The sequence below is a fragment of the Danio rerio genome, chromosome 10, assembly GCF_052040795.2.
Source record: "Danio rerio strain M-AB ecotype USA chromosome 10, GRCz13ab, whole genome shotgun sequence".
Taxonomy (NCBI): domain Eukaryota; kingdom Metazoa; phylum Chordata; class Actinopteri; order Cypriniformes; family Danionidae; genus Danio; species Danio rerio.
The window spans coordinates 40,479,958-40,503,560 of NC_141030.1; the positions used below are offsets into that span (position 1 = coordinate 40,479,958).

At 37.1% G+C, this 23,603-nt stretch overlaps 2 protein-coding genes and 1 long non-coding RNA gene across 27 annotated transcripts in view; 2 read left to right on the top strand and 1 right to left on the bottom strand.

Moving 5' to 3' along the window:
- Positions 1–5,691, top strand: part of si:ch211-176g13.8 — a 55,577-nt gene extending 49,886 nt beyond the window's left edge. For 4 of the 24 annotated variants that reach the window (XR_015501409.1, XR_015501419.1, XR_015501406.1 and 1 more), the window contains 4 exons: positions 3,022–3,083; positions 3,174–3,906; positions 4,327–4,466; positions 4,661–5,691. Coding sequence is in view for 4 of the 24 variants with exons in the window: in XM_087271198.1 (XP_087127324.1) it covers positions 3,022–3,083; positions 3,174–3,257 (146 nt within the window). In the remaining 20 variants the exon portion in view is untranslated. Of the gene's footprint in view, positions 1–3,021; positions 3,084–3,173 lie in introns of all 24 variants that reach the window. The other 20 variants (XM_087271198.1, XM_087271200.1, XM_087271197.1 and 17 more) reach the window with 10 other exon arrangements.
- Positions 5,692–7,316: 1,625 nt separating this feature from the next.
- LOC147842167 (uncharacterized) lies at positions 7,317–14,554 on the top strand. Its single transcript, XR_015501478.1, has 3 exons — positions 7,317–9,050; positions 13,837–14,158; positions 14,301–14,554. It is a non-coding gene; the product is annotated as an uncharacterized LOC147842167 (long non-coding RNA).
- Positions 14,555–14,588: 34 nt separating this feature from the next.
- On the bottom strand, positions 14,589–23,603 carry dhrs13a.2 (dehydrogenase/reductase (SDR family) member 13a, tandem duplicate 2). Of its 2 annotated transcripts, none has more exons than XR_015500334.1 (5): positions 23,463–23,603; positions 22,981–23,099; positions 22,784–22,907; positions 16,192–20,426; positions 14,589–16,138 (listed from the first exon to the last, which is right to left on the bottom strand). XR_015500334.1 is itself a non-coding variant. In NM_001004641.1 (5 exon segments), coding segments are annotated over 5 exon segments (957 nt in total). In that variant the 5' UTR covers positions 23,590–23,603; the 3' UTR covers positions 14,963–15,027.

The window sequence follows — 23,603 nt, forward strand, 5'->3', positions numbered from 1 at the left end:
ATAAACACTTATTCACACACATACACTAAGGATACACATACACTCAATTTAGCCTACACAGTTCACCTATACTGCATGTCTTTGGACTGTGGGGGAATTCGGAGCACCCGGATGAATTAGTATTATATTATATTATATTATATTATATTATATTATATTATATTATATTATATTATATTATATTATATTATATTATATTATATTATATTATATTTTAATTGTAGCTTGTTTTAATAATTAGGTTATTATTAGTTTTGATTATTTATTGAATTTAGTTTGTTAATAGTTTATAATTCACTCATTCATTTTCTTTTCGGCTCAGTCCCTTTAATAATCAGGGTGTCACCACAGATGAATGAACTGCCAACATATCCAGCATATGTTTTACGCAGCGGATGCCCTTTCAGCTGCAACCCAGCACTGGGAAACAAACACCCATACACTGCCATTCACACACATACACTACGGACAATTTAGCTTACCCAAACTCCACACAGAAATGCCAGCTGACCCAGCCGAGGCTCGAACTAGCGACCTTCTTGCTGTGTGGCGACAGCACTACCCACTGTGCCACCACACTGCCCGATAGTTTAGAATTATTATTATTAATTTAAGCAATTCTGATTTTTTGTATCGGTTGTTTCAGTTCAAATTACATAAATTATTTTTAAAAAATTTTTTGCTACCAATACAGCAAATTTAATCTTATTTACTCATTTTTTTCAGATTTTAATATGAGTCTTTTTCATATTTTTCTTTTTTTATTTTAAAACTGAAATGGAATATTTTAAAATAAAATTCAGTTATTTTAGCTATACGCTAAAGCAACATTTTTTATTCTTATTTATATCAATAGCAAAAAAAATGTACTGAAATAAAAATGTAAAATAGTAGAAACATTAAAACACTCATCATTAAAATTATAAAGTCATTCATTCATCATTATTCTTAGTCCCTTTATTTATCAGGGGTCACCACAGTGGCATGAACCACCAACTTATCCAGCATATGTTTTACACAGCGAATGCCCTTTGAGCTGCAACCCAGTACTATTGAAACTCCCTTACACTCTCACACTCACACTCATACACTACGCCCATTTAGGTTTATCCAATTCACCTATAGCAGATGTCTTTGGACTGTGGGGCAAACCAGAGCACCCGGAGAAAACCCATGCCAACTTGGGGAGAACATGCAAACTCCACACAGAAATGCCAACTGACCCAGCCGAGGCTCGAACCAGTGCCCTTCTTGCTGTGAGGCGACAGCGCTATTTTGATTTGCTACCAATACAGCAATTTTAATCTTATTTTTTTTTTTCAGATCTTAATATTTATGTTTTATATTTAAAAATGTATCTTATTTTTAAAACTGAAATAGAATATTTTAAAATAAAATTCTGAAATTTAAGCAAAATGCGAAAGCAACATTTCTTATTTCATTACTTTATGGAATAACTTACTTTATTAACAAAAAGTTTAATAACAAAAAGTAAAACTGCAATAAAAATGTAAAAAAGTAGAAACATTAAAACATTTAAAATTCAAATTTAAATGATAAAAGCATTCATGGTGGCACAGTGGGTAGCACAATCACCTCAGAGCAAGAAGGTCGCTGGTTCGAGTCCCAGCTGGGTCAGTAGGCATTTCTGTGTGGCGTCCAAAGACTTGCGCTATAGGTGAATTGGGTAAGCTAAATTGTCCGTAGTGTATGCATATAAAAGTTACGGTTCAAAACCGCCCACATTTTGTCAGCCCGCCAAGTCACGAAATGGGGAATGATCACAAAATGCAAAAATCCAAGTGCAGCAATTTATTATAACAAAGACTAAGGTTTCCAAAAGACAAAGGTTTCCAAACTTGAACAGAACTAAAGCAGGATGCAAATCTATTCCAAACAAGAGAACAGGCAAAAATCCAAAAACGAGTAAATACAAAAACAGGGTAGGAGTGCTAAAGAGTGCTAACGAAAACAAACACTAAACAGGAATCCAAGAATTATCAAAGTACAAAAACAAGATGACCAGACAAACATACCAAACGTGAGGAGCTAACAAAATCCTAAGGCAACTAAAACAGATAACAAGAGAGTGTATTGACCTTATTCTAAAATGCGGAAGTGCGCTTGTTTTCGCGATTGTCTAAGAACTTCCTATTCAGTCGCCAATGGGAGAAATGACTAGTAGGAATAATCAACAGCAAAAAACGGTCAAACTACTTGCTCTACAAACAAATGTTTGCATGACTATATAGACCAAGTAGAATAATATAATAAGAAAATATCAAATTGCAACATCAAGCAGCGTAACGAGCAGTTTTTAACGTCAAAAAATGAATGGAATTGAATGAGACCGGAAGACTCGAGCCAAAAAGATTCAAATGGCAGCGCCCGCTCGTCGGGGGAGAATAAGGGAAATAAAGACAGGACTAAATAAACAAACATGAAACAGCTGTAACATAGCACAATCAGTGATACAAAGGACTATGGGAAATGAAGTGAAACTACAAAACAAACAAGTGCCCTCAAGTGTCCAAACTAGGGCACTGCAACAGGTGTGACACGCCTATGCCATTTTTTTTACATTCAAAACCGCCCAATCTGGCAACACCGCTCCCAAATTATGTTTAACAGCAAGGAATTTTTCACAGTATGTCTGATAATATTTTTTTTCTTCTGGAGGAAGTCTTATTTGTTTTATTTCGGCTAGAATTAAAGCAGTTTTAATTTTTTTAAACCATTTTAAGGTCAATATTATTATCCCTCTTAAGCAATGTTTTTTTCTGATTATCTACAAAACAAACCATCATTATACAATGATTTGCCTAATTACTCTAACTTGCCTAATTAACCTAGTTAAGCCTTTAAATGCCACTTTAAGCTCAATACTAGTATCTTGAAAAATATCTGGTCAAATATTGTGCTGTCATGACAAAGAGAAAAGAAATCAGTTATTAGAAATTATGTATGATTAGAAATGTGTTGTATAATAATTCTAACATATATTTTTAATCTCCTTCACAGACCCCGTCCACTCTCCATCACCCAGATCTCCAGGAGAAGGAGGTTCAGGCTCTTTTAGACCTGTGAGATCTGCACTCTTATATCTACAAACATAGCATACCAATGATGGGCAGGTCTGAGCCAAAGCTGATGTTTAATTGTATCTTCTGCAGGTACGAGCTGCTCCTCCTCCACCCAAACAGCAGGCGCAGGGCCAAGTGCAGAAGAGAGAAGAGGTGGAGATCACACTGGTCTGAGGATCAGTACTGGATGCACACTGTGAATTTAATACGACGAAAGGTCTGAACTCTTTAGAATGAAGATATGCTGAACAGTACTTCAAGTGGACCCTTTTCTTCAGTTTATGAGTGCAATTATAAAGCAGAAGGTGTTCATGGAAATGCAGGATTGATTGGAGGTGACAGAGATTTTAAAGAGACAGTTCACTCAAAAACCTGGTCATTATTTACTCATCCTTAAAGAGATAGTTCACCCATAACTGAATATTAGTCATCATTTACTCAGCTTCTACTTGTCCTAATAAGATATTTCGAAGAAAGCTGAAAACCTGTAACCATTGACTTTCATAGTGTTTCTTTTCCATGTTCCCCTCCGTGTTGGCGTGGGTTTCCCCCACAAGTCTGTTTGTAAATGAGTGTGTATGGATGTTTCCCAGTGACTGGTTGCAGCTGGAAGGGCATCCACTGCGTAAAACTTATGCTGGATAAGTTGATGGTTCATTCTGCGGCTGATGCTCTTTCAGCCGCAACCCAGTACTGGGAAACACCTATACACTCTCACATTCTCACACACACACACACAAAACACACACACTTTTGTTTACCCAATTCACTCATAGCGCATGTCTTTGGAAAGTGGGGGAAACCGGAGCAATCCACACCAGGGGTGGACTGGCCATCTGGCAATTCTGGCAAATGCCAGAAGGGCCGGACCAATTTTTAAATGTGGGCCGGTCAGTTTTTTTTTAAATATGTATTGTTTTTATGTGCAGACAGCTTTTATCTCTTGCTAGATATGATATCATGATGATGATGATGATAAAAATAATAATAATGATAATAAATGTTAAATGTTAAGCATTTGGCCCAATCGGCAACTGCCGTCTGGTTTCAAGACCCAATCCAAGGTTACCCGGACATAATCAAAATTTGGCAAGAATATCATATTATTTCACCATCTTTACACTAAAATAAACAGTGAATATGCATGTCCGTGGGTGGGTCTGTATCGGTGTGGTAATGTAGGCTGGTGTGGCAACAGTGCCAGGGCTGAATTTTTGTCCCAGTCCGCCCCTGCTCCACACAGAAATGACAACTGGTCCAGCCGGGACTCGAACCAGCAACCTTTTTGCTGTGAGGCGACAGTGTTAATCATTTTATATTATGCTAAAAACAGTATGCAAATCGAGTAGTATTTCTGAATTCATAGCATTCAAAAAACAGGATGTGAGAAGTACCCAGTACAGGGGTGGCCAACCCTGTTCCTGGAGAGCCACCTTCCTGCAGATTTCAGTTTTTACGCCTATCAAACACACCTGAACCAATTAATTAGGACCTGAACACCACGTGATAATTACAAGCAGGTGTGTTTGATATGAGTTGCAACTGAAATCTGCAGGAAGGTGGCTCTCCAGGAACAGGGTTGGCCACCCCTGACCTAGTATAACCTACTACTTCTGCCGAGATTCTGAAGTGCGCCTCTAATGGACACTACGCTATCCCATGATGCACCGCGAGATAATTCATGAATGGTAGTGAAGCAACTCACATTGATACTATATAGAACATACTTTTCTAAAAATTGTGTAGTAGATTCAGATTCAAAAGTAGCACCTACTCGAGTAGTAGGCGATTTCTGACGCACCTATACCTTTTCTGTGTGAAAGGTCTCTATGAGGTTTCAAACATTTTTGTTGTTGTTGTTGTTGTTGAATGCAAAAGAAGATATTGCGAAGAATGTTGGACCAGTAGTCGTTGACTTCCATAGTGAAGTTCAACTGGTTTTCAACATTCTTCAAATTATCTACTTTCCTCTTCAAAAAAAGAACGCTTTCAAACTTAATGTAAATGGATGATCTAAAGCAGGGGTCACCAATCTCGGTCCTGGAGGGCCGGTGTCCCTACAGGGTTTAGCTCCAACTTGCCTCAACACACCTGCCTGGGTGTTTCAAGTATACCTAGTAAGACCTTGATTAGCTTGTTCAGATGTGTTTGATTTGATTGGAGCAAAAATCTGCAGGACACCTGCCCTCCAGGAACAAGTTTGGTGACCACTGATCTAAAGGAAGAGCGATGTTCAGCTTTGGGTGAACTACCCCTTTAAAGGAAAAAGTAACAGTTCCAGTTTTGACTTTGCATTTATGACTGTATTCTGACCCTAATCCCTATTAAGGAAAACATTTTTAGATGCTTATTATAGTTTTAGCTACATTTATTGTCAGTATTGTACTTGTCTGGAGTGTCACAGACACTGACTGACTGAAATCTGAGATATTTTATAGATTTCCAGGTGGTTAAAGCACTTTAGGTTTCATTCATAATCATTACAGTATTTTGAAGTCATTTTCCTTCTCTCTGTCGTTATACTTGTAAAAGAGATGAGAGAGGTGCTGTGAGATTTCGCTTGTTTAAGAAACATTCACATTTAAAGAGATCAAGCTCAAAAATTGAACTTATTATTTCTTTGTGATTAACTTTTTACTGTTCATTCAGTCATTCATGTTCCTTCGGCTTAGTCTCTTTATTCATCAGAGGTCACCACAGCAGGATGAACCATCAACTTATTCAGCATATGTTTTACACAGCAGATTACTTTCCAGCTGCAACCCTGTACTGGGAATAACCTATACACACTCACATTCACAAACACACTCGTACACTATGGCAATTAAGTTAATCCAATTCACCTATATTCACCTATAGCGCATGTGTTTGGACTCTGGGGGAAACAGGAGCACCTGCTGAGAACATGCAAACTCCATACAGAAATGCCAGCTGGCCTAGGTGGGACTCGAACCAGCGATCTTCTTGTTGTGAGGCAACAGTACTAACCACTGAGCCACCGTGATGCCCATTTTTTTTATTGTTTTCAGATATAAACAAATATTACATACAAATGTTCAAAGAGAAAAGTGTGACATATTACTGTTAACTTAAGTCAGAAGGAAAAAGGGGAGAGGAAAAATCATAAATAACATTAAGGTAATAATTTACAGCCATTCCTTTATATAGTTTAGCAAATTAGTGGCAAACACTTGCCAAGCTTCAATGTTTACTGTAAAAATTGAACTTATTTTTATTATTTATTCATCCTTATACAAAAGTCTTGTCGTCTATCCAAGTTTTAGGAACAACAAATAATAACTGGACATCTAGTTAATCATTTGGTATCAGAAGTGGCCGCTAGATTACGCTTTACCAAAATAAAATATGATAATGCCTTGATTTTTAATTATTTAATTAGGACAGTAAGTTCTGACTTAGCTTTGACAAAAGTCTTGTAACTAACAGAAATAATGTCCAGTATAGAATATAAAGTCATGCTGCAGTGGAAACAGAATTAATATTGGGTTCGACTCCATCATGAGCGTGGAGGACTGCATCCATACATCTCTGCAGTGACTCAAATCACTTATTAATAAAGTCATCTGGAATGGCAAAGAAAGCCTTCTCTCAGAGTTCATCAAGATTCTATGGATTCATCTTCAATGCCGCCTCCTCCATCTTACCCCAGACATGCTCGATAATGTTCATGTTTGGTGACTAGGTTGGCCAATCCTGGAGCCCCTTGACCTTCTTTGCTTTCAGGAACTTTGATGTGGAGGCTGAAGTATGAGACTCAGGCTGTCGATGTTGCCATTTACTCTGCAGATCTCTCGCACGCCCCAATACTAAACGTAACTCCACACCATGATTTTTCCTTCACCAAACTTGACTGATTTCTATGAGTTCTGTGACTGGTTCCAATAGGTCTTCTGCAGTATTTGTAATGATTGGGATGCAGTTCAACAGATTATTCATCGGAAAAATTGACCATCTGCCACTTTTCCAAATGATCAACTAGAAGTCAAGTTATTATTTGTTGCTCTTACAACTGGGATCGACGACAAGACTTTTGTCAGGTGGTGTATGAGCATGGAAGAAAACAAAAAAAGAAAACCATAACTATAATTTCAGTTTTTTTCACAGATGCTAAGAAACACTAAAGCTAAACCAAATATTCAATAATCTAAATATATTTTTTAAAATTTCTCTTCCTGCAAACCCCTACAAAGAGTTCAGCCATTTTCACACATTCTTATCCAAAGCTTCATTAGCAGGCCTGTATTAAACATTATTGTAACATTAAAATCAATCCATAAACCCTAAACTCAGCTACAGTATTTTATGTGGTAACCAGTGGGACTTTTATTTTGTACAATACTGTTTTTTTGTGAGACAGAGTTTCTATATAGTGAATATTCAGATTCATGTCCCTTTTCTCATCTGTCCTCCTCTCACTTGCCAATAAAAAAGTGAAACATTTTACATCAACACACCTTACCCCCACAAAGTACAATCGGACAAATATTACCGCAGTTTTCGTAACACCCTATACTCAGTAACACCTTGTGTGTGTGTGTGTTTTGTGAAGCAGGACAATTTAAAGGCATATTTCACCTCTAGCCTAAAGCCACAATCTCTCTAAAAGCCCCCTCACAACATATAGAAAATCATTTGTTCATTCCTGCCCAAACAGGACGTGCGTTTTCGACTCACTTCACTTGAGGTGAACGCGGTTCAAACAGCCTGTGGGTTTTGTTCGTGGAGACGTAATGTACAGATAGCCTCACTAGACCTAGCCAAACCTGATTGACATGTAATGTATGGCAAAGACACTTGGTTTCAATATTATTAAATACGAGTCATGATGGTTGATGATAAACAAGTCACGGTTCACTTTCAGCTGCATTCACTGTCTTTGATTTTGGCTGTACTCTTAAAGAATTGTGTAGATGAGATTAATTAGTGGAGTCATTCTATTTCAGCTCAACCAGAGGTCTCACATGTTCTATTTGAAGAAAGTAAATTGTAAATAGTGGGGGAAGTTTAAATATTACATTTACAACTTTTAATGTTTCAGCTTCCCTCATTATTTTTTTCTGCAAAAAGAACAGTTTTTGTAAAAAAAAAAAAAATTTAAATAACAATTTTTGATCGCATATTTTTTAATCGTGTTTTTTGGATACCAAATTTTTTGGAATGACAATTTTTGAAATGGCATTTTTTAGATCCTTTTTTTTAAACGGCAATTTTTGATCGCAAATTGTTTTTTTAAATGGCAGTTTCTGGATCCCAATTTTTTTAAATGACAATTTTTGGATTACAAACTTTTTTAAGCGATCATTTTTGTATCATGATTTATTTCAAATGTCATTTTTTGGGATTGCAAATTCAGTTTTAAGTGACAATTTTGGTTCCCAATTTTTTAAAATGACAATTTTTGATTGCAATTATTTTAAGTAGCAGTCTTGGGATTTAAAATTTTTTTTAATGAGTTTTTTTTTAAATAGCATTTTTGCATCCAATTTTTTTATGATAATTTTTAAATTACAAACTTTTTTTAAATGGCATTTTTTGGATCCCAATTGTTTTTAAATGACAATTTTTGATTGCAAATGTTTTTTTAAATGACAATTTTTGGATCACATTTGTTTTTTTAAATGGCATATTTGGGATTGATATTTTTTCTTTAATGAAAAATTTGGATCACAAATGTTTTAAAATGATAGTTTTAGATTGCAATTTTTATGACAATTCTTATATCACAAATTAAATGACTGGTTGTTGGATTACAAATTTTTTTAAATGGCATTTTTTTGGATTGTGAATTTTGCTTTAATGATAAGGTTTAGATTATAATTTTATTTGTTAATGACAAAGTTTGGAATTTAAAGTTTTTGATCTGGAGCAAAATTAGACTGATTTGTAGGTCTGTTAGTCAAATCTGCTAACTTCAGCTATTTTTTTCTGACATGCAAATAGACAGGGGTGATAGCGTTCCGGCACCACGCCGGATTTCCGGCGTACTGTGGCTGCGGGTAGGGTTGTGACGGTGAGGAAATTTCCCCACCGGTTAATCGACATGTGACAACACCGGTAATACCGGTATCACCGTGGGAGTGGGCATTTTTTCATTTCCTCTTTTTTTCTGCTTTTAAATAGCTTATAAATGCGTGCGTATAATACTTTCACTTTCAGTTTTGCGGGAGTTGCCAATTCGGTGTCAATTGTTTGAATGGACGGAAAGGAAACTACAAAAAAAAATCCCTGTTATTAAACAAAACATAACTTTTATTTACATAACGAATAAAACACAACACTGCTATAGGCTGAAAAAACTGTGTAAGTTGGAACCATACAAATAACAACCATAAACGCCTTGTTATGTATTATGAGCTTAGTCCTTATGAACAATCCGTTTATAAAATACATTATTAACGAATTTAGGCTATTGAAGAATAAACCGAATATGAAATATGATCCTTGCATAATGATCACAAACAAGCGAGCACTCATTTTATATTTAAACTATATGAAAAAAAATTAAGAATTGGAACATTATGTAAAAAATCAAAGGGCAGGCTAAATAAAAGCGCCTCGTCAGAGCTAATCACCGCACATGTGTCAGTTTACTGCTTCTAGAAAGATCAGACAACCTATACAGATCACACAATCTCAATAAACAACATGTAGGCCTAAATGTATAAATATTTCGGTAAGTATTGTTATGGAATATTTATAACTAAATGATCTTGCTTTTTGGTTTTATCGATACAGCTTTGATCTCTCTTACAAAGCGGCAGTTACAGGCGCAGCATAAGGGCGTCTCACACTGTCAGTGGCGGAATACACACAGCACTGCCAAGACGTTTTATTTTTATTTTATTTGTTGCAGATTTGCGCGTTGTTCCTTTTAAAAAAAAACTTTTATTTTTTAATTCTCTCAAGTTTAATGTTGTCTATCGAGTAACTGTCGAGTCCCTCGGATTGGAGCTCAGTGCGCATTAAGACTATTGACCAACCGCCCTGTAAGTTTAAACACTACAGGTCCACAGGTCTGGTGTGGTATGAATTACACGTTTTAAATGACAGCGAGACATGCTACGTTTAGTTTTTATTGTAAAATATACATTATAACCCAGTACACGGTAAAATAATATGTTTTGAATGGTTTGTCTATTGACGGCGTATAGCCGTTAATTAAATATGCTGAGCATATTTTCATTAAAATTAAAACACATTAATACAAATTAGCCACCCTTTGATTTTTTTTCGTTTACGTATATTTTTATCAAACGAAAAATGCTATGAATTGTTAATTTTAGTTTTCATTTTATTAGAATTAATAGGCCTATAATTTATAGGCTACACAACTCATATCTTTGGCTCCAATTGCGTTTTTACAGATATCCTACCAATAGACTTTTTTTTGGCTCAAAGACATTTATGCCTATTAATTTCAGAGGTGCATTTTGACAGATTTCGTAAAGGCTTCAGCTATTCTACCTGTCAGCTGCACCTGCCTAAGTTTTGCAACTTGACTTGTGTTGTGGCTCGATGTCTGAATGAGAGAGAGAGAGAGAGAGAGAAATCAGTCCTCAGATTCGATGTGTGGCCGCACATCTCAGTTACTTTATTGCAATTTTTAATATTGGCTCATCTAAATAAACTTTTCATATATTAAAAGCCGAAATATTGCCAGACAGAAGAAGCAACTTTCGGTTTTTGAAGAGAGCGGCCTCAGTTATAAAAGATGTGCGCACACACAGGATTCCATCTTTTTGGCCTAGACATTATGGATTTTTTTTACATTAAACACATAATCAAGTGGAAATAAGAACAGCTGAACTTTGGAAAAAGTCCTCACGTTGCCGATGTTTCTCTGCAGTTGGATTGTCAAAGGCGCGGCATTGCTAAATCGTTTTAATAAAAAAAAGATATTTATTATTAAACATTGTGAGATGATGGTCGCGTGATTTTTTTTTTAAATGAGAGTATGCGTTGCGTATTTATGGCCATTGATCTATCCGCGACCCACCCATAGTTAAACATGAAGGTGCGTGTATAAATTGGTTATGTTTCCAGATACTGCCACCTTTGTCAGGCAAAGTTTGCAGATTGCCTCATTAACGTCATCAGGTTCTCTTATGCATTTGGTTTGAACCCAAAATTTTGCCAAACATGCGCTTTTGCATTGCGTTTTGACAATAAATCGTCCGCCATCCTCTTTCTGTAAATTCGACTCCTCTTTTCTCCTCACGTGGTAAATGAAATATGACGCACTGTAGCTATGTTTTGATCTTAATTATAGAGCATGCTCTCGTTTTAAGTCAATTATTTATAACTATATTTTCCATTTATTTTAAATAAATGTTTAATAAAAAAAAATAAAAAAACGAATACTTAAAAAAAAAAAAATGTGGGGACGGTGTCACGGTAGAAAAGTGATGTCACCGGTGTTGCGTCTTAACACCGATATCACCGTCAACACCGTCTATCGTGGCAAGCCTAGCTGCGGGGGAAAAAAATCAGGTTCACGGATATTGATCTGTCATTTCTCTAGATTCACAGAATTCACTCACTGCTGAAAGCGCCGGATTGGTTTTTATTAAGTGCCATTTTGTGTGCTCGTGAATCATCTTTTGAGTGTAGACGCCATGTAAATAAAAGATTAATTGTGTAATTTAGAGAGCTTTATAAATTATAACTTTGTGAGATCTCTATGAACTAAGATTAGTGACGCTTTTTAGTGATAATAAGAGGAGCGTGCTTTGCACTTTCCAGGCTATAATCCATTCAGAATTTGTATGAAACTTTCGTTTTCGGCACATATACGCTGATTTGTTTTGGGAATGACATCTGCATATTTACGCTGGGTTTATTCTCGAAATAACGGTGAAGCAATAGACGGGACAAAAATATATTTCCCCCTTCTCCTTAAACAACTTAGTGTTTCAGCTGTGAAATAGTTCAGTTTTGTATGTAGCCTAATGGCAAAGTGTTTATATTTAGTTTCGTTTTTTATTCAGCTTATTTAGAAAAACGTTTGGAGCATTTTTTATTCGTTAAAAATAATTTTTTTTTTAACGAACAGCGCCCAGCGGAAGACCATCATTGTCTGTTTGATCCGTTTGCCTTCTCAGATCATCACGACTTGCCTAAAATAAAAGATATAAAACAGTTCAAGTATAAAACAATGGTAGCTTAAACGTTAAAGAATGTGTGCTATTAGGCGCATAGTTTGCTTATAAAAAGCTTGCAGGACATCGAGGCGCCAGAGCAATCACTTGCATTTTTTCAGTGGGAGCAATTTAAAGTTATCCGTCATTTTTGCTCACAAAGTACGAGTAATACATCAAAAAACGTTACAGCGTTTTTATAAAATAAAGAAAACAAAAATTATGCGCTTTCTGTCGTCTGGTTTTTGAACAGGAGCGCTTAACAAAATGAAGCAAAATGTAGGCTATATGCCTCACAGACATAATAAATATATTTATAGAAAGCTTTAAATTATTACTTAACGAAATAAAACAAATCGAAAACAAAAAAACTTCTTCATGTAATCCGTAAAGATGAATTTCTCTCTAAAGGCGAGTCCAAGAGGAGATTGCAAGTCAGGATCTTTGCGACACTGACTCAGAATAAGTTTATTAATAAATAATTAAGATATGTCCTTACTCTTTCCTCGACACATTCATTGTTATTTGTTTTTGCCGGTGATTGGGGCGAGTTTTAGCTTATTGTGTGCGCTTGAACGCGGATTCACAGTAGCAGTTTTAACATGGAGTGACACGACATCTGACGTACAGATGACACTGGCACATGCCACTGAGTGTAGTGACACTTCCGGTGGCACGTCCGGATTTCTGCTGTCATGTGTCACTCGCTAGTGGCATGTGTAGTGACCTGTGTCACTCAGAGTGTCGCGCTGCATGTCACTGCAGTGACATCGACACCCGGCGAAGCTTATGACATTAATTAACACGAGCAAAACCATATTTAATCATTACGCGACTTTTAACCTAATTTATCGCGTCGCAAGTTAGTTTATTTGCTGAGCTACTCCACGATGTTTTAATTTAAACGCATTTATTTTATGTATTCATAGTCATACTTCCGTACGTAATATAGTCATTTGACAGTACATGTCAGTCAAATTTATTGTGGCATGCTTATATATGGGAGGGGTTACACTTATCTGTTGCACTGTATATTATTGCATCCTGGCAGTTCCTTTGTTCCCTACAATATGGACTTCTCTATGTTTTTAATTCATTCATTTATTTTATTATTTAACTTATTTTCATTTTAAGGTATTTTAAATAATATCCTTTAAAAAGTTATAATAAAATGCATGTTGAAAACTCATAACATATATGCATGTAAGATAACAGGTGTCATTTGCCTAATGATTTTTAAATATTAAAGCAAAGAGACTTATAAGATTAAGGTGCTTATAACTTGCTTATACTGACACCTACTGGCACATGTCACAAGATTACTGACACTGGCATGTGTCACTGACATTACTGGCATGTGTCACTGACATTACTGGCATGTGTCACTGACATTAATGGCATGTGTCTAAAAAGAGCCACTTGACAATAATGATAATCAGGGTTACACATAGGCTGTTAATATATTTGGGCCCAGGGGCCCACAAGTTATGTGTTTAAAGTGCGTTGCATACATAGTACCCCCACCCCTACTCACCTCAGGGGCAAGGAAAAAAAGTTCAGGCTCAGGATTTTTTTCCACTATCAGCCCTGAATAGAGTATATCCAGAATTATGCAGAAGGATTTTTAATTTTCCCATGCAATGTCTTGAAAAAAATTAACATTTATTTAACCCAGTATTTTTTTTTTTAATATTTATTTTTGGCTTTTTTGCCTTTATTAGATAGGACAGTATTGAGACAGGAAGCGAAGTGGGAGAGAGGGTAGGGTAAAGTCATCGAGCCGGGATTCAAACTCGTGACAACCTGACGTGCTATTGCACCATATATCGGCGCGCTAACCACTAGGCTATTGTGCCGACTTACCCAGTATTTTTAATGGAGTTTCTGCGCTAGCCTGCTGATCGTGCATGTAAACCAGTGGTCACAAACTCAACTCCTGGAGGGCCGCAGCTCTGCAGATTTTAGCTCCAACCACCTGCTTAAAAGTCTCAAGAATTGTTGAACACCTAGATTAGTTGGATCAGCTGTGTTTGATTAAGGTTGGAGCAAAACTGTGCAGAGCTGCGGCCCTCCAGGAATCCAATTTGCAACCTATGGTGTAAATGGTCTTCCATTTCATTTTAAGCCTGTACAACTAAATCATTGATGTCAAAATCAGTTCCTGGAGGGCCACTGCTCTGCAGTTTTGCTCCAACCCTAATCAAACACAGCTGATCCAACTAATGAAGGTGTTCATGACTCTTTTAAACACCTCGATTACCTGGATCAGTTGTGTAGATTAGGGTTGAAGCAAAACTGCACGGAGACAAGAGGAAAAAAAGAGGAAAAAAGCTTTTCATCTTAGAAGTTGACTCTTAAAAAGAAATGCTCTTTATTGGTATCAGTCAATTCCATGAGGAATATTCTCATTCAACAATGAAATGTAATTCAATACTGATCAAAAAATGCACAAAGATTAGATCTACAGTCACAGTCATTTTTCAATCCTGTTGACGATTGGCATAAATATTACTAAATTGCTCACGTTTGATTTCATATCAAATATAATTACATTTGTCATAAAGAAATAAAGAAACTGATGATTCCATTACATACTTTAATATAGTAAAAAAAAACAACAGCAACAAATTTAATGTAAACATACAAATAAAACAAAACAACATTGTGTGTCCATATACAAATAAAGGCACACAACAATCAGTTTCATCACTTCATCATTCCTTTTTTTTTTTTCTCAAGAGGTAAAATTAGTCACAGACAGCAGAAATGCTTCAGTTGTTCTGGCTTTAGGAAAGGCCGCTCAGTCGCTCGCTGATCTGCCAAAGCTTTCTGGCCACAGCATCATCTTTGGCTTTGGCGCCGACTTCCTCCACAGCGCAGCATGAGAAATAACGGCCACTGAAATGCTCGATTCCTTCCTGAACGGCACAATGAAGCGTGGTCTGGGCTCCGGTTTTGGGGTCCAGGAACAGTAGTCGGGCCACGGGCTCGATGAAAACTTTCTGCCAGAGACTCACATTGCGGGATAGTTCAGTCTTTACGACACCTGAAAAAGCAATATGATGTGTTAGTTGAACCTCTTGGCTGATTTAACGCATTCATTTGAGAATTTTAAAGACCGAAGTTTCTCAAGATTAACCCTTATGTGCTGTTGGGGATGTTTTCATGCCCTCTGGGCAAATTTTGAGTCTTAATTTGACCAAAACTTTCTCTGTTTCTCAGCAAATGGAATGTTTTGGTCACAAACCTTATATTGACGCACATTTTGGGAAAGTGTTTTGAAATTTGGAATCTATGGGCAAATGGACTTCCCTTTCAATATGTTGGTGGCTGTTTTTGCCCCAGTGACTTTCATTATAATGCCTTTTTTTCATTGCAAAGCCATGACCACATATACATCGTGGATTCTTGGTTGTTCCTTTTTTTGCCTGTTGGGAAGAGGTCAAATTAGCATTTTTTTTTTTACTGTTTATCATCAGTTTTAGTGCAAAAAAGCGTAGTTTCTGGCCTCAATATGGAGTATAGTCAAAGTCCCTTTAAGTCAAGTCATTTCACTTGGCGGCCATCTTTGAAGCACCTCTCAGGCAATATGCTCGGGCAGTCTGTTTGAATGGGAAAACATCAAATTCTCCAAAACTACTTGCCAAGATTACATTACATATTATGAATAAGCAATCTTTTTATTTTATTTCATTTCTAAATGTTCGTAACACAAAATCTGCAGAAACTCATGTCTAGTCCAAGCCCCTCCCCCAGAGAATTGTCATTCTATAGTGATGGCCGATTGGCTCCTGTAGTAGAAGGTGGGGCTTTATACACTATATAGTGGTCGCTGATTGGCTCCTGTACTAGAAGGCAGGCTTTATCTACTATAGTGATCGCTGATTGGCTCCTGTACTAGAAGGTGGGGCTTTATACACTATATAGTGGCCGCTGATTGGCTCCTGTACTAGAAGGCAAGCTTTATCCATTATATGGCGATCGCTGATTGGCTTCTGTACTAGAAGGTGGGGCTTTATTTGCCATATTGACTGTTACACTTTTCCCCATTAAATAGTATACGACTGACACGTCTTGTGTATTCTATAGCCTTTGGTATAGTGTGCGAGAGATACCTTTGCACACTTTTCTTGATATGAGAAAATCAAAATAAGCACCTCGGCTCACAGAACTACATGGTGTGAACAAAAACAGTGCGTGTATTTACCTGCATGGACCACGCCACACTGAGCTAAACTTTATTGTATGGAATGGTGGGGGAACAGTGGGATTAAGGGGAAGGGAAGTAAGAGGATAAACAGTGAACAGATAGGTAGGTTAGTCGGGCATCCTATGATACTCAGAGTGTGGGGGTACCATCTCTGTAATATTTTTGGCAGAGTGATTGGACCCCCCTATTCAACCTAGGAGGGAAGAGAGGGTTATAGGATTGTTAATGGGAAGCGAGGAAATAGAGGGAGGGAGACAGTTTGAAAGAAGGAGAAGAACAGTGCTAGAGGGCTAGTCTGCCTTAAGTTTTTAGGGATTAGGTGATCGGTTAAGGAGACAAAGTGGGGCGTGGTTCCGCTACCAAACCTTTGTTAACAAGTTAACTCCATTTGATGCATACACACTACTATCTGCTCTTTTACTCCATAAAGTTTACAATAATTTTGAACAAGCCTATCTAGAGGTTAATGCTGCCAAACTGATGATCAACTGTAAAAATGACACATCTGACCTCTTCCCAACAGGGAGAACCACCAACAATTGTGAATGCATGCTGTCATGGCTTTAAAATAAAAAAATGTCCTTATTATGTACAACAATGGGGTAAAAACAGCCACTAACATAAAGCGTAGTAAATTTGAGTAATACACAGGGGTTGAAACAGGAAATGACTCTGAACATTTCAGATGATTGCCTAGAGATATCTCAGCATTAGAGATAAATTTACACACATTAACAAACCTGCAAATCTAACTTAATGATCATTTCCCTTTATATCCTGCATATTTGCAGACACACACGATAAAGCAAAATTTCAAACTGAATAGCAAAATGAGGGAGCCCGAAACTAGCAGCTGATTTGCATAAAACACAGCCATGCTATGTTCATATTAGGGCGTTTTTACAACCACACCCTCTCTATTCTTAGAAGAGCACAAAGTAAAACTATTGACTGTTCACTGTTTCCATTGACAGAACAGAGGTATATTTTGTGTTCTTGATGCGCAAATTCACATTTAGGGTTTGGAAATGCATCTTTTTTTTCTACATTTCAGTCTAGAAAACAGATGTTATCCAAAACGTGTATTGAAACTCGTTTCCTTCACTGAATAAATAAATAAAAAAACAGCCAACTTCATCTACCAGTTCTGTTTTTTTTTTCAACTCGCAATTGCACGTTTATCAAGTTATTCAAGAATTGCATGACAGAAACTTGATGGATTTGAAAACTTAAACAGATCAAGTTCATATGAGCGCAAGCGTACTCATAGTTGGCACAGATTTTCCAATGTCAAATGCACCCAGATAACATTAATGGCATAAAAAAAAGTCTCCCTGAATGACATAATACATTGATGCATACGAACCGTATTTATGCTATACCAAACATAAGTAGGTTGTGAAGTGGGTTTCAAACCAAAATTAGACACCATGCAAGTGCACTTTTACTGTGAGTGGTCTGGAATTAACAGCTTTTTGGCGACTATTCATTGATGAAACGCTCTCACCTCAATAGGATTCAATAATGAGTGGCAATCAAAGAGTTTACCACAGTTTTTCATTTTTTTCACATAATACCTACACTGACCAACAGAAAGCAGCTTGATTTTAAAGGGATTGTTTACCCAAAAATGAATATTTCCTCATTTCCTCAAGTAGTTCTAAACCAGGGGTGTCCACACTTGGTCCTGGAGGGCAGGTGTCCTGCAAAGTTTAGCTCCTCCAACCCTAAATCAAACAAACCTGAACCAGTTAATCTAGCTCTTTCTAGAGGTACTAGAAACTTCCTGGCAGATGTGTTGAGGCAAGTTGGGAGCTAAACTCAGCAGGACACTAGCCCTCCAGGACCGAGTTTGAACACCCTTGTTTTAAACTATGAATTTAATCCTTCTGTTGAACCAAAAAAAACAAACAAACAAACATGTCAGCAGAAATTAACTAGTGGTTAGTTTGTTGGGACATAGCACCAAGGTGCTCACGGCGACCCAAGTTTGACTCCCAGTTCGAAGTCCTTTGCTGATCCTTCCCCTCATCTCTTCTCCCCCAACTTAACTATTTGTGAAATCTTTACATCCAATCAATGTAAATAAGATAACCCCTTAAATAATAATAATAATAATAATAACAACAACAACAAAGAAGATATTCTGAAGAATGGCTGGGAAATACAGCCATTGACATCCATAGTAGGAACAGAAAAATACTATAGAAGTCAATGGCTTTGTTCTTCAGCCTTTCTTTAGAATAGTTTTCTTTTGAATTCAACAGAATAAAGAGTTTGGTCAAGGGAAGGACGAGTAAACAATGGCAGAATTTTAACTAACCATTTAAAGTGACTTTTCCCGCAGTTATGCTAGGTTATTGATTATATACAATGGACTTTTTGTAACGGAAATTTCATTAATGAAAAATTGATGTGGGGAAAAACAAAATCTAAAAATTTGCCAGTAAAACAATAAACTAATGAATTATAAAGAATTGTATGTTTTTACAAAAACATAACATGCAGTACTACTATAGTTCAGAATGAATACGAATTGTTTCGCACCAAAAAACTGAATAGATAGTTCATCATTTAATCTCCCTTTACTAGTCCCAAACTTGTTTTCAAGAGGTCACACTTAGCTGATGATTGATTATAAGATGTGTTTGGCATGCTGTCCCGGGAGAGAGCCCTGAGCTCATAAGATCCTCAAGCCCGGGGTTCTCTCCCGTTTGCAGGGCAAGAGGGGAGTTTGACCTCAGCAACATCTTGAGAACTCCCCTGCTGTAGTAGCTAATGAACAGATAGGGATTGCTGCTAAGAGATAACGACTTACTAGGAGCATGTCTATGGTGCCGATTTGGATTAGTCAATTAACTTAAGTTGCATGGTTTTGGATGGTAGGAGGAAACCGGGGAACCCAGGGGAAACCCACGTGAGCACAGGGAGAACATATGAACTCCGCACAGAAACGTTGGCTGGCTTGGTAAAGACTGGAACCAGTGACGTTCTTGCAGTGAGAAAACAGTGCTAACCACTGGGCCCCCATGCCACCCATCTAGGAAAGGAGGAGGAGTAGAGGGGATTCTTCAAAATGAAGATGGCTGTTATATGGAACTTAGGGTATTTATAGAGACTTAGGAATCGTCTGATTGGTGAATCATAAATTGAATAATGCAGAGCCGGCCGCAAGCAGTCATAAGCATGTGATCCTCTCAGACTTTGTTTATAAATAAACTTCACTGAGTTTCTTGCTGCCATTGAACACAGGTCACAAGGTTGATGACAATCGTTTTTAAATTGTCTAACTACTTAAATCGCCTTTGAGTAGTTCTAAATCTGAGTTCTTTCTTTTGTTGAAGATTGAAAGTTGAAAACCTGTAAGCATTGACATCCACTGGATTTTCATTGCAGCTTTTTATCTTCAAAATATCTTCAACAAAAGGAGGAACTTAGATTTAGAAAAACTTGAGGGTGAAAAAATAGAGACTGTTTAAAAACTATTTAATCATCAACCTTGTGACATTCCCAACCTGAGTGACTTTTACCCTACACATACATAAAAGTGGAATTTGAAGGATGCACAAACAATTGAAAAAAGTTGTGCAGGTATTGAGCAACACAAGAGACAGATCTCTGACTAGATAAAGGATTCTCTTGCATTACCTGGATGAACGCTGTAGCAGGTGACGCTTGTGCCTTTCAGTCTCTTGGCCAGCTCGTGAGTGAAAAGGACGTTGCAGAGTTTGCTGTTGCAGTAGGCCTGGAAAAACTGCCAGCTGTATCTCCCCGAGCCCAGGTCTTTGGTGGTGATGAGAGAATCGAAATCAATCCTGCCCCAGCGATAAGCCATGGAGGACAGAGTGATGACCCGAGCGGCGGGACTCTCCTTTAGGCGGTCCAGCAGAAGACATGTGAGCAAGAAATGGCCAAGATGGTTGACGCCAAACTCAATGCCAAATCCATCCTCGGTTCGACCATCCGCCACAAGACCTAAACAGACCAAATCAACTTTATTATTTACAAATTGAATTGATAACATTTCACAAAACAGCAACTATATATCCCCCATCCTGTTATGTGCACATCAGGAAGCACAGGATAACTAGTTTAGACTACTGTTTTCCGACCCTGTTCCTAAAGGCACACCAACATGACACATTTTTAACCTCTTCCTAATCAAACACACCTAAATCAACTCATCAGAACATTAGAAAAAAACTCCAAAACCTTAGTCAAATGGGTCAGATAAGGGAAACATCCAAAATATGTACTGTTGGTGTGCCTTCAGGAATAGGCTTGGGAAACACTGGTTTAGACCAAGCAATTAAATAGACTGCCTTCAATTTGACATTCATAGTATCAGATGAGGGTTAAGGGTCCGAGATTTCCTTGATGGTGCATATATGGATTTTCCACACCGTCAAATTTTATCATGGTTGATCCGAGCTGATGATGGTTCTTGGTACAGTATTTCCAGATCACTCAACTTTAAACAGAGTACATTAAAGGGATAGTTCACTCAAATAATAAAATACCTCATTATTTATTCTACCACATGTAATTTTAAGCCATTGAGTTTCTTTTAATGAACACACACACACAAAAAAAAGTTATTTTGAAGAACCCCAGTTGCTGGCAGTAATTGACCTCCATAATTTCTATGGAAGTCAATTAGTGCCAACTATAGCGTTCGTCAACATGTTTTCTCTTTCGTCAAAAAAATGATGTATCTCCCAGTCAAGCAGTGCACCAGAGCTTGTTCGTTTTGCCATAATCGCATGATCAGTGACGCTCGAAGCTTCATTTTCACCTATACCCACGTGACCGCTTCAAATTTTGATTCAAAGGTTTAAACGCCCTCGTGGGTTAGTAAAGTCTATAGCAAGAGATTAGACATTGATTACATACATTTCTACTGTTTCAAAGCACCACACTCCAGTAATTCAACTAAACTACAATAGTAAATTATAGTGAAAAGCTTTTGGATCATACTAAAGTGTATTATTTACAACTATTTTTAAAGAAGGCCACTGCATATTGTAGTGTGTAATGGAGGCCAGTTGTTGAGTGCAGCCCATAAGCCTCACTCCAACATTCTTCTCAGAGCATTCGCCTCCCAATGCAGGAATCGCCAGTTCGATCCTCGCTCGGAACAAGTGGGTGGGTGTAGGACCGGTTGGAATATGATAAACGTTAATTCTTTTGCATACCTTTGATTTTACTAGTCATCGGTGGTGTAGAGTACTTTATATGCAAAAAACTACAGTAATTAAGTAATTTGGTTATATTACTATTGTTGTATTGATACATAAATGAGTTGGTCAGTCGTGAACGTTTGACAGTTTTTGCAAAGCAGTGCTTTCCTACACTTTAACCAGCAGAGGTCCTCATCGAGCTCTGATTTGGAAAGCTTCGATTAACAATTTTATTTCCGATACAATTTTATCGAACCGGTACAGAAAGCTTCATTTCACAATTGAACAATGAGTAAACAATTGTAGAATTTTCATTATTTGTGAACTAGATTAAAAATGTTTTATCAGTCGCTTCCTTTTGTGAAATGTTTAAGTCTTTTGTTTTGTTATTGTTAAATTAAACCAACCAGCTACAAGGTGATCTTTATTAACTTTTATTTTAAATAAAAGTAAAAACTGAACCGCGTAACAATGTTTGTGTACTAGATACAGATTTTTAGCTAGATTTGCTCTATAATTGGAGTAATTTAAGCAAAGCATCATGGCTAATGAAGTTGTCATCATTTACTCATCCTGTTCCAAACTTGTATTTTATTGTGTTGAACACCAAAAAACATATACTGATGGATGAAACCAGAAGTCCAAGGCAGTCGAAAAGTGGGAAAAAAATTCGAAAAGCCTTTATTAACCTCCGCGTAGATGCGGTTTTATAAAATAGCCATGATGTTAATAAAGTCTTTTTAATGTTTTTACTTACTTTTTGAGTGCCTTGGACCTATTATTTAACTGTTTATTTTCTTGAATTCCTTACCCAAAGAATACCGACACATTAACTACCCCTGAAGCACATTTGGTTTGATTTTGGATTTATATACTGATGAATGTTGGGGAAAAATAAACACCCATTGACTTACATAGTATATTCCCCTACAATGTAATCAGAATATCTTGTTTTGTGTTTGACAGAAGAAACTCATTAAAATGTAGTAAATAAATGGTGAAACCAGGAGAGGAAAAGTTCCTTTTTTTGGGTGAACTATCCCTTTCGACATCATACACAATCTATAAGCGGAGTTTAAAGTTTTAGTAGAAATGGACTATTTAAAAAGCTCCAAACGTTCAACATTTACATTTTTTTAAAAGCTCCAATACCTGCATTATTGATGAGCAGATCCAGTCTGGACTCAGATTTGAGGAAAGTCTCAGCAAAAGCTCGCACAGATTTGAGGCTTCCAAGATCGAGCTCCATAAACAAGACTTCATCACTTCCTGTCGCCTGAAAAAAAAAAACAAGAGTAAAACAAACACTCAAAACTATCAAATTATCGAGCTGAAGTAACAATACTCACCTTTTTAATGTCATTTATAGCAGCTTCGGCTTTCTTCTGGTTTCTACAGGCCAGAATCACTCTCATTCCTCGGCCAGCAAGATCCAGAGCTGTGGCCTTGCCAATACCCGTATTGCCGCCTGAAACAACCAACCAAACACCAAAACTAAAACACACTTCAGCTCTCCACAATGCTCCGGGCAACATGTTGACGAAAAAGCCAAGGTAAAGACGACAAACACTTTGAAATGTGGCGTTTTTTCGCACGCGTCGTATGTTTACCGCAGTGAGTTTATCTACAATAAAATTGAGGTAATGTTGGTGATTTCAAAAATAACATTAGCACTATTTAATTGTGAACAATGTTGTTCTTTGATAGTCTAATATGATTTCCCCTTTAGGAATTAGCAGACATTACTTGATTATTACTGAAATTTCATTAAGATGGTGAACGTCTGATTGTGCGAAAATAAAACCAACTTCATCCCAATCTATACCGTTACCTGTAATAATGGCGGTCTTCCCGGTCACGTCAGCCGATCCATTACATTTGGACTTCTTAAACAGCGTCTCCACCAAAACAACATAAAGAGCTGCAATGAAAGCAGCGGTGATCAGCAGGTAAATCATGACTGTGAGCTACT